We start from the raw sequence: 11,318 nt of genomic DNA, 5'->3' as shown, positions 1-11,318 counted from the left end.
ACAGCATGAGCCAAGGCTGGAGGTGGAAGTTGAGTCTGGGATCTCTGAGGAGCTGGGTAGGAGAGAGGAAGCCTTGACTACCAGTCAAGGTAGGGGGTGGCTGTGAGCCAGTGGTCTCTCTCCCAGAAACTCCATCAGGTGTGGGTATGGGAACAAGCCTGGATCTAAGCCCAGTGTGTGTGCATATGTGGAGGGTGCTGGGTAGGAGAAGGGACAAATGTGCAAGTAGAGGATTTTGGCGATAAACATGTGGTGATTCAACGAATGGAGGATGGAGCTGAGGCACCACGGCTGTGCTGTGCGCCCCTGGAGCTGAAACCAGGAGGTCTTGGAGCCAGTAGGTACTTCTGGAGGCCTGGGTCCAGTCAAGGAGGAGACCCCAGGTAGGCCCTAAACCAGACTTAAAGGGCTCCTCTGCTTCAGTGGGCATTGGCCAAAACACTGTGGCTTGAGGATTCAGAGGCTCTGGAGTCATATTCTCTGTGCCTCATTTTTTTTTCATATGTAAAATGAAGGCAGTCATAGACTTCATCTGGTCATTGAGGGGATTCTGAGTCCCTTTGCCTGATCCATCTTCCCCTCCATGAGCCTGACCTGAGGTTTTCAAGGAGAAAATTGAGATCCCAGCCCATGGTGAGAACTCACTCAACCCTCCACTCTGGCCCACACAACCTCTGCCTCTCCCTCCCTCCTTCCCACCATGGCCCCAGGGATCCGGCTCTGCTTGGCTGGCCCCTCTTTCCTCCAGCTTCTCTCCCTCTGCCCTGGCTCTTTCCTGTTGGCATTAAAAACAGTGATGTAGCCCCATCCTATCCCTCCCCCTCCATACACCCCCGACTCCTCAGGCATGGTTGTCTAGTCTTGCTGTCTCTACAGTGTCCAGGCCAGGCTGGGCTAGGCTAGGCAAAGAGAGGGAGGAATGGCGAGGGACCAGGCTGAGACCCAGAGGTGCCTGGGGCTCCCTGACCAAGGGAGCTCTGGGGGACTTGTCTCTACCTGGCCACCTGGCACCCACACTGTGGCCCTATAAACTGCCTAAACTCTCCTGTGACCCCCAACTCACCCTATGCTCTTAGACCTCCACACCCTTACTCCCTGGTGCCATCTGCCTGACGTCCTTCTCTGCACCTCTGGCTGCCTGATGAACTCCTACTCCTTTATCAAGCTCCCTGTGCATTACCTCCTGAGAGAAGCACCTCTGACGAGATCCACACCCATCCATCCATGGCTCTGTATGTAGTAACCCCTCCCACACCATCCTGGGCCAACTGGACATGGCCAAGAGGCCCCCGGAGGCCTGACTCAGTGTCTCCCCAATCCCCTGCCCCAGCCTGGGTAAGCTGTGGAGGGTCCTCAGGGTGTTCGCTGAACTCAGTCAAATGCAGATTCAAGGCCAGGGTGGGAGGAGCAGAGCCCCTTCCTGGAGCAAGAGGATTTGCAGCATGGAGGGAGGTGGGCAATGCCTCTCTGAGTTCTCTCCTCAGGCGTTTGCCTTTCTGGAAATTTCTCTTTGCTTTATTTTTCTGTATTTCAAAATTTATCAGTAAAGCGCATCTATGCTCTCTCATATTGCCCTCGCAGTAAAAAAACAATAATTAAAAAAAATTGAAGTATAGTTGATTTCCAGTGTTTCAGGTGACAGCAGTTATTCAGTTTTAGTTTTATATACATATACATATATTTTTTTCTTCTTCAGATTCTTTTCCATAATATTTTTTAAATTAAAAAATAAAATTCCTGGTTGAGGTTATCTACTTTCCTGCTGAAGAAGCACCTTGGATTTGGGAAGGTGGGAACTTTGGCCTTCACTTGGACATTGTGGGACTTATGATGGGGCTTTGGTGCCCCCTTGTGGCAACTGGACCTATAGACCTGGCACTAAGGACAGTCTGGGCAGGCTCTGAAAAAAGACCTTCAGGAGAGACTCAAGCACCCCAGGGCCTCCTGTTGGGTCATGGAGTCATCAGCCCTTTCCCTGAAGGCAGATGGACATGATGTGAAAATACCCTAACTTGACTGGGAACTGAGCACCTGTTGGTTCTGGGCCCCAGGACCAGGGCCGTGCTTGGGCCTGGTTGTGTTAGACCCAGGCAGGGTCTGAGGTTTGGGGTCAAGGATGAGCCTGAGTGTGCTGGGCTCATGTTTGTCCCACTTCAGCCTGAAGCAGGCTGAACTGCTGTACAAGAAGGGCAATGAAAAGCCCCCAGGAAACCTGAAAAGGCCCACCCCCTTCTCAAGCATGTCACCTCCACCCAGGTCCTGCCTATACTCCATGTCCTCTGATCTTTCTGCACCAAGTCTGTGTTGTCTGACCTGACCACTGACCCCCACCTCCTGCAGTCATTCGCCACTAACACAGGTTGTGGTTTGGGGTTTTGGGGGTTTTTTTAAAATTTTTTTATTAACACAAATGGTAGATCGTTTCACACTGTTTTATATCTTTCTTTTTTCCCATTCTTAACCATGAAGTAGTTAATTTTATAACAAAATATACAGATATAAAGTGAGGGAGGTAGATAGCTAGACAAATACATAAATGTGCCTATAGTCAGAAACCAGATAGCATCCACTTCATAACTATGTTATTTAACAAATTATCTATTAAAGGACATATAGATTATTATTATAAAACATATCAATAGAGTAATAATTATTTGTGCTCATATATACACATGTATGTATATAACAAATAATCACAAGGTATGCCTATCACATTTAAGTAGATAATAGCAGCTTACCTTTCAAAGAGTTTGAAAATTTTACACTTTCATCAATAATAAATGAGAATGTCTCTTTTCTACAGTATATTCATTTTTAAGCACAAGGTAATTCTAAGTAATATTTTTAAAATAAAATGTGAACAATTAAAATACAGCATTTAAAAAACTCTGGTATGTAGACAATAAAAAAAAAGAAAAAAATGTGTACACTATGACAATTTCATGAGGTTTTTATTTTCAGGAAAAAAAGTATACACACCAATGTAGGTTTTGAATTTTTATAAAGCCTGAGGAGGGAAGGGAGAGAAACTGAGGGAGAATTGTGGGCTCTTCCTTCTGTTCCATGAGTGCTCTCAGCACATTTCAGTCTCCAGGCACTGGCTGTTGTTCCCTCTTTCCAGAGTTCTTTCCTCCCTGATTGCTGCATGGCTGGCACTTTCTTGTCATTCAGGTTTCAACCTATATGTCCCCTCCTCAGAAAGACCTTCCCAGGCCATTCAATCTAAAGCAAGCTCCCTGGATACTTTCCATCTGTCTAGTCACTGCCATATTCCCAGTGTCCAGTAGAGGGCCTGACACATAGGTGTTCAGCACCCAAAGCTCTTAAGGGACTTGTGAGGAGTCAGAGAGGATGACATTACTCCTTAGCATGGTGACAGGAAAGTTTGCTCTGCCTCTTCTCCCCTGAACCCCCAGACTGGAGGAAGTGCACCTGGGCAGGGTGCAGGGGAACCAGAGAGGGAGGCACTCAGAGCTAAAGGGTCAGTGGGACTCCAACAGTCAGGTGGCAGACTGAAGCCACATTCAGTGATGCCCCAGTCTCCATCATTCAGGTCAGTCTGTGCCACCTCAGGGCCACACTGGCTGTCCTTCCAGTGGGTCCCTGCCTACGCACCTGTTTCAGAGAAGAGCTCTGTCCTGGAGTAGTGTGGATAACCCAGAGGTATGCAACATTTGAGCTGGTCTTGTTTTCCTCCATGTATTCATTTTTTCTTTTTCAATAGGATTCCAAATCCCCCTAAGCACAGACATTTTATAGTAAATTTAAAAAAAAAAGAATTACTGCACACATTTTCGCATCCTTTATAAGATACAGGAGACTGTTTTTGTCTGACTTGTCTTTATTATGTTATTTCTTGTCTACTTTAATAAGAAAGATTTCAGTCTGATCTAATTCAAAAACTACATTGCACCTTCTTTTTCTCTACCTTTATTCATCCCTTTAATGACTATGCATTAGAAAACATGCTGGAAAAGGGCTCTTTAAATAATCAGAGTGTTACTTGTTACTTCAAGTAGTTAACAGCTTCTTTAAATGAACCTGGGCATGTTGAGTCAGGATCAGGGCATGCGAGGCTGAGGTTACAGTGTGGGTAAAGGTTTAGAGGTAGGAAGCAAGGTGTGTGGTTCCTCTAGGAAGCCACAGCGCTTCTGTTACCTGGAGCATCAAGGAGGTAGGTAGCTGTGGGAGAAAGGAAATAGAAGCACTGGGTGGAACCAGGCCTTTTATGCTATCCTAATGATCTGGACAAGGTCCAGAAGACCCTGAGGACTAGAAAATGAAGTATAAACCAACATGGTCATATTTGCATTTTCTAAAACTCAATCTGGCTCCCCAGTGGACCACAGATTGCCAGGGTGTGGGTTCAAGGCCCATCTGGTGGTAGGGAGGTGTGTTAAATCATCAGGCAAGAGAGTTACTAAGACCTGAGTAAAAATGAGACACTAGCAACAAAGCATTTGTTCAGAAAGTGTGGTTTATTTTCACAGATATATAGAAACCAGTTTAAAACCTGAGGTACAAATGAACATGCCCCGAAGTCCCCATCTTGAATTTTGTTCAGAAGGAGCAAGACATGGCTCCTCTGCTAAAATAAATACCTCTGCTAAATAAATACATTGCACAGAGTAATAAATAAATACATAAATAAATAGTCTCAACAGAATAAAAATGAGAATAATCACAGAAGGACAAATGGGGGCTGCACATTTCAGGAATTAGGTAATTAACAATTAATCTGACTCCACAGGAGAAAATGAAATTCTTCCAGTCCCGGACTATGTGAGAGACATCCAAGAAACTTAGGACATCTGCTGTTACTGACGTTCCGAGGCTCCAGGGAGGGAGTTGAGCTTCGGACTTCAGACGTTAGGGCTCTGTGTGTTCTTACAATTCAGAGAGTCTCTAATGGCAGACAGATATTCCTTCAGTTTCACCCGGAAATCACCCAGGTTATCCTTCTCAATAAGGATTGGCTCTTCCTGTGAAGAAACCAAGAAGGTGGCATTAGATGGAGCCAGGTTGGAAGGTGGATGACAGGCTGGGGTCAGGTCATAGCTGAGGCCATCACCTGCAGGGACATCTAGGGGGCAACTTACCGTGGTCATGGTTGTGGGCAGGATTGGCTGGATTTCCTGTGGGAAGAGACAGAAGCAGACAGTCAGAGACTTGCCTGGAAAAGAAGCAGGACCTGCTACCCTCCTCCCCAGAGGCAGGGCAGGGCCAAGGCAGGGATGACAAAACCCTTGACAGCTTCACATACCTTAAGATTTTTCGTGATTTTCGAATCCTCTCCAAGGGAATTTGTGGCAAATGTCAGGAATTTTTCCAGGTTTGGCCTCCAGAGGCTTGTTTTCTAAGGGGACAAAGAATTCATGTAAGTGGGGAAAGGTTGGAGAGTGTCCTTCCCATGGCTGGGCTGAAGTCATCCCCACAGTTTTCCAAGCGTGCTTTCAGGGACATGCCTGGACAATCCCCTCCTTGTCCCCTTCTTGCCCCAGGTGGGTCCCTGAACTGCTCTGAAGGGCACAGGCCTAGAGGTGAGTGCACACCCCAGGCAAGCCTTATGTCACCCACATCCCGAGCCCCTGGCTCCTGTGAGCTGCATGAAGGGCCTGGGGGGATCTTTCTGAACTTGGGGAGAAAAAATTTCCCAAAACAGGCTCTAAAAAGGCAAAGGGTTGGCCAAGGATAATATTTGCAGCAAGAGGCCTTGACTGAATTAAGGGCTCCTAGAAATCAGGAAGACAGTCACAGAGGCCCCAGCATGGAAACAGGTGCAGTGTGTGAACTGTGAGTGCCTAAGAGAGGGGGAATACAAATGGCCAGTAAACTCAGGACAGATTCCACCTCTTGTTTTACCCAAATAATGCCATGCAAGCAAAAGTGAGATAACCACTTTAGGAAAAATAGCTATAAATGATGATAACTAGGGCTGATCAGAGTTGAAAATACGACAATTATTCAAGGAAAAGGAGGGAAGCGAACATGATCCTGAGGGAAATTTTAGTCTGCCAGCCCAGAGGATGCTCCACCGAAAACTGAGCTTAAAACCTATGATATTGTTCACCTAGAACTGCCTTTTCATTTTGTAATTTAAAAAAAATCATTTTCATTATTATAGCCATGACAGGGGAAATGTATTGAGCAGCTGCTAAGCACCAGACGCTGGTCTGGGAACTTGACACACAGTGTGCGTTTAATCCTCACAACAACCCCACTGAGACAGGTGCTGTTAACCCTATTTACAGATGAAAACACCGAAGCTAGTCAAGGTGAAGTGACATGCCTGAGGTCACCCAGGCAGGAGGTGAATGGGGACCCACCCAAGTGCACCCATGAGTGGGGCTGAACTCTTACCATCAGCCTCCTCTTTTCGTTTGAGTTCAAGAAGTCCTGTAGGGGCAGAGGGAGAGAGCCCATGAGTCCTGTTGGCCTGAGGCACCTGCCAGCCCTTCCCTGCCCCTTGCCAACCTTATCCCAGCTACTCACTTCTGAAGCCACAGGTAGCTTGTCTAGCTCATTTATAATTTCCCGGATCAGGTTGAGTACATAGCATTGTTGGGTTCCTGGTGTCTTGACCGGTGCCCCTTGTGCCTGAGGGGTGTGGAGTGCGAGCAGGAACAGGAGCCAATGCAGGATGGGCAGGCTGCGCATGTTTGGGCTGGCAGGATGGATTCTGTCTTGTACGGGTCTTTCGTGGCATTATGAAGTGTCTGAGACAGCCGCCGTCTTTTATGCAGCAGGCCCGTGCCGCGGGCGAGCGGGGGTGTGGCGGGCGGGCTTCAGAAGAATCTTTATCTGACATGGAACCTCCGTAGCAAACCACAGACTTATTCATCACTTTTTAGTACTCAAAATCAGTGAAACTTGGAAAAAAAAATTACTTACAGGGTATCTCCTCATCTTGCCAAGGAGGCTAAGAGACAGGCAGGTCACTGGGCAGAGTGGGGACAGGTAAAAGGACCTGTCTGACAGGGGAGCGGCCCCCTGACTCTGAGCTCCCTTGAGCCTCCTGCCCAGTGGGACCTGGTCCTGCCATCCCCTGGACAGCCCTGACCCTCTGCTGCCCGCCCCACCTGGCACTGCCTGGTTCTGCATGGGTGGCCAGGTGAAGGCCCAGTGGAACAGGCAAGAGTTTGTCTGGCAGCCGGTCACATGGCTAACCATCCACCTGTGGGCTCGTCCACTGAGAGCACATCTCTTGATACCCACTCCTAGCACTGAATTACTGGTGTTAAAGCCCCCAGTGGTTTGCCTCCCGGGCTTTGGGCAGCTTCTCCTCTACACTCTCTGTTCCTGGTGGGTGGCAGATGAAGCTCAGGCACCAGACGCCCATTCTCATATTGGTGTGATAATAGCACAGCCCAGCTCTGCCCTGTGCTGTGGGATGTTAGCCCCTGGTGGAGGCCTGGCTGCAGGCCCTGGGCAGTCCCTCTGGTAGCACAGAGGAGCTGGGCTCAGGGGCCCGTTGATGGGGGCCCTTGAGGAAGATGTCACTGGGAAGTAGGAGGAGGGGGCTGGCCTGGGTAGGTTTAGGTGGTGGGATTGACAAGGTCTGAAGGGCGAGGGAAAGGAAGAGAGGTTTCATGCTGGGCCTCTGGTGATGCGGTCCAGTGACCAAAGGAGAGAGTTGTGTCTCAGGGGTCTGGATCCCAGTCTGTGCTGAAGTGTGATTTGGCAGATGCAGGCCAGAAGGAAGGGTTTGCTGAACAGGGCAGAGGGCAGGGATAGACCACGGGAGAGTCCACAAAGAATCAGAGAAGCAGCAGCCAGATGGGAAGCAGGCAAACTAGGAAGGTGGGGGGCTTAGAGGGCAGCCCCTGAAGGAAGAGGTAAACTGCTGCCCCATGGGGCACGTCAGGCCCTGACACAGGCCCAGGGCAGGGGGTGTTGGTAAAGGGATAAGTGTAACAGGGACATGGGGAAGAGTTCTTTGAGATGATTGGGGCTGTGGCAGCGGGGGAGAAGAGAGACAGGATGGAAATGCCAGGGGCTGGGGTGCAGTGTGATATGATCCGTGTGGGGAGATGAAGGATAGGAGGTTATGCTGAGGCGGGGGAATTTGGGTGTTTCAGGCTTCTGAGCAGATGGAGATCTGGTGAAGACAAGGACCAAGATGTGGTTGCAGCAGAGGCAGGTGAAGAGGCTGTGATGCAAGGAAATGTCATGAGAATAATGCCTGTAGCCGATATACGTGGCTTCTAGCTCAGCCCTTGGATCTGGGCCCAGAGCATCCTCAAAAAGCAAGGGGAGTGTCTCAAAGGCATGAGTGAAATGAGGCAACAGAAACAAGTAGGGAGCCTTAGGACTGGGTACCCACTAAGAACAATTCATTCAACAAGCTTACGAAGCACTTGCTTTGTGCAGGCACTGTGAATAAAGCAGATACCGTTCCTCTCCTTAAGAGATGCACCATCTTGTGGGCAGAGATAGACGTAAAGCCTTCCTACTCAGCTTGGACCTCGGACCTGCAGCTTCACCATCAGCTGGGGGATTGTGTGAAGTTCAGACCCTCAGACTTCACCCCAGACTTTCTGATTCAAAAATTGCCTTTTGACCAGGTCCTCAGGTGATTCACATGACATTTAAGAAGCTCTGATTTAATTGCCAAGATATAGAAGCAACCTAAGTGTCCATCAACAGATGAATGGATAAAGAAAATGTGGTATATATATATACCCAGTGGAATGTTACTCAGCCACGAAAAAGAATGACATTTTGCCATTTGCAACAGCATGGATGGACATGGAGGGCATTATGCTACGTGAAATAAGTCAAACAGAGAAAGATATACTATATTGTATTACTCATATGTGGAATCTAAAAAATACAACAAGCTAGTGAATATAACAAAAAAGAAGCAGACTAACAAATATGGAGAACAAACTAGTGGTTACCTGTGAGGAGAGAAAAGCGGGGAGGGGCAATATAGAAGTAGGGGAGTAAGAGGTACAAACTATGAGGTATAAAATAAGCTACAAGGATATGTTGTACAACAAGGGGAATATAGCCAATATTTTATAATAACTATAAATGAGTATAAGTTTTAAATGTTGTGACTCACTGTACTGTACACGTATAATTTATATAATATTGTACATTAACTATATTTCAACTTTAAAGTGTGGAAGAAAAATAAGAATTAAAAAAAAAAAAGTTCGGATTTAAAGTATTCAACTCAGGCAGGGGCGGGGGTTCATGTCCCAGAGACCCAGGGCTGCTTAAATACTCAGCTGTGGTTTGGTATTACATTCTATATAAGAGTTTTGAGGCCTGTGCACACACACACAAAAATGTGATTTCTTATAGAGAAAAACCTCTTTTTTATGTAAATGAGCTTTTTGAGGGAATTTTAAAGCTATGGAGGCCGAACATTCCTGCAAGCCTTCTTAAACAGTCCTGACTTCACGTTGTATTGTAGCAAAGAAAAATTCTGAGTAGTGTTATTGTAAATCTTGACCTTTGTAGTTTGCCTCTTGTTTAAAAAATAGTTATAAAGCCTATGAAAGGAGGAGGAGGTTTAGGCTTCATGCTAGGAGCGCTGGAAGCATTGTGGGGTTTTCAGCCAGTGACAGGTGTGGTCCCTGGAAGGTTTGGGTCCCAGGAAGCCCAGTCTAGCGACTGTGGGGAGAATGGCTGGGAAGAATCAGGACAGCAGGTTGGCCAGTGCAGAGGCGGGGAAGTTGTCTGGACCACAGATAGTGGGAAGGCTGGAGCTGGTTGATTCTGGTGGGGATGGAGAAAACCAGATGCAGGTAAAGACTCTAACAGCTAACTTCCACTGCCGGGCAGAGTTCTTTTTATGGGTTAATTCATTTAATCCTCACAATGAGCCTGAGGCAGGGATGATTATGATCCCCATTTTACAGAAGAGGAAACTGAGGCTCAGAGAGGTTGAGTTCATGCAGCTAGGAAGCAACATCGCCCAGGGCTGAAAGCAAGCAAGTCTGTCTGACCCCAGAGGCTGAGCACCCACCATGACAGCACTGGAAAGTGACAAATTAGGAGGTGATGCCAGGTGGCAGGAGGGGGACAATAGGGTAAAGATAAGATGTGGCCACTGGGATTGTTGACAAGGAGGCCACTGGAGCCTCTGGGAGAGCAGTTTTAATGTATGGTGGGGGCAGAAGCCGGTGGTAGTGGGCTGAGGAGTGAAGGAGGGTGAGACAGAGACGGCAGGCAGCTCTTTGAAGATCTATTCTGAAGAGAAGGAGAGAAAGGCAGCTAGAGGAGTCAAGGGGTCAGAGAAGGATCTTTCCAGGCAGGGAAACTCGAGTATCTCTCTGATGGAGATGAGCTGGGACTAGGTGAGAGACCTGGATGTTGGGCCAGTGTAGTGAGTGCCTGAGGGGGATGGTCACAGGGAGGGCTCCCGACATCAGGTATCACAGGCCCACCTGAACAGAGAGCTCAGGGGAGGGCTGCCTGGGTGGGCCCAGTCTGGGAAGGTGCAGTGGGTTTGGTGGCAGGAGGGGACAATGGCTTCTGTCTTCCCTGGGAAATAGGAGGCCAAGTCAGCCATTGAAGAATGGAGGGTGGCATGGTTGGGGAATATGAACTGACTGCTAGGGATGACCTTGAGGGGCTGGCATCCAGGGGTCAGAGGGTGAGGAGGTTGGGACAATCCAAGGCTTCGCTGGGCTAGAGTGTAGAAAGGCAGGCCCCTGAGGCAAGGTGAAGGGGCCATGGGAGGAGGCCATGAAGGGCTGGGAGGGGAGCAAGGATGGTGCATTTGTGCGAGGAACAGAGTCACATTCCTCCAAGCAAATGTGATTCAGAAGGGCTGCCCAGCTGCCCCTGTGGAGGACAGGTGGGAACCTTCCACAGAGCTTCTGCAGCTTCTCAGGGGAAGCAGGCAGAGCCTGGGCCTCCTCCAGGAGTCTCCTTTGAGGTTTGCCTTGACTCTAAAGAAGTTGCTTCAGGTGAAATCACAGGAACCCTCCTTTCCTCCCCTGCAGGCCACAGTCCTGCCTGACCCCCTGGGAGAGGCCTGGCCTCCTGTAAGGAAGTGATCTCACCCCAGGCACCTGTGTCAACCCAGCCCAGGGAAAGCTTCCTCCACAGGCTGGCTGATTGTGATCACGAAGGGAAATGAACTAAGGGTGCCCAGCCCTGGGTGGGCACAAGGGAGGCCCTGCTAGAGCTGGGGCAGGAGAGCCAGCCCAGAACTGCTGCCTGGGGTCTGCAGGAAGAGACCCTGTGGGTTTCAGAGTGGGTCCTTGGGCCCCGTCCTACAGACCCCTGCAGGCCTGGCTTGGTCCCGCCTGTTGCCCAGATGCATTCAGAGTGGGGCATAGTGTCCGTGGTCCTGGCCC

At 48.8% G+C, this 11,318-nt stretch overlaps 1 protein-coding gene across 1 annotated transcript; it reads right to left on the bottom strand.

Annotated features, from left to right (window-relative positions):
• Positions 1 to 4,862: 4,862 nt before the first annotated feature.
• On the bottom strand, positions 4,863 to 6,657 carry IL3 (interleukin 3). The gene is made up of 5 exons (XM_024741657.1): positions 6,493 to 6,657; positions 6,361 to 6,396; positions 5,264 to 5,356; positions 5,100 to 5,135; positions 4,863 to 4,982 (listed from the first exon to the last, which is right to left on the bottom strand). Exons 1-5 carry the CDS (start codon positions 6,655 to 6,657, stop codon positions 4,863 to 4,865), a joined length of 450 nt encoding a protein of 149 aa, XP_024597425.1.
• Between the last annotated feature and the right edge of the window lie 4,661 nt (positions 6,658 to 11,318).

Source organism: Neophocaena asiaeorientalis, unplaced genomic scaffold (genome assembly GCF_003031525.2).
Source record: "Neophocaena asiaeorientalis asiaeorientalis breed wild unplaced genomic scaffold, Neophocaena_asiaeorientalis_V1.1 scaffold773, whole genome shotgun sequence".
In the NCBI taxonomy this organism is placed as follows: Eukaryota; Metazoa; Chordata; class Mammalia; order Artiodactyla; family Phocoenidae; genus Neophocaena; species Neophocaena asiaeorientalis.
This window is presented reverse-complemented; position numbering and strand designations above follow the sequence as displayed.

Coding starts and splice junctions, on each gene's coding strand:
- IL3 (XM_024741657.1), bottom strand. CDS start 6,657: ATGCGCAGCCTGCCCATCCTGCATTGGCTCCTGTTCCTGCTCGCACTC. Junction 6,397..6,492: donor AGCTACCTGTGGCTTCAGAA/GTGAGTAGCTGG, acceptor CTGCCCCTACAG/GACTTCTTGAACTCAAACGA. Junction 5,136..5,263: donor AAATCACGAAAAATCTTAAG/GTATGTGAAGCT, acceptor CTCTTCCCACAG/GAAATCCAGCCAATCCTGCC.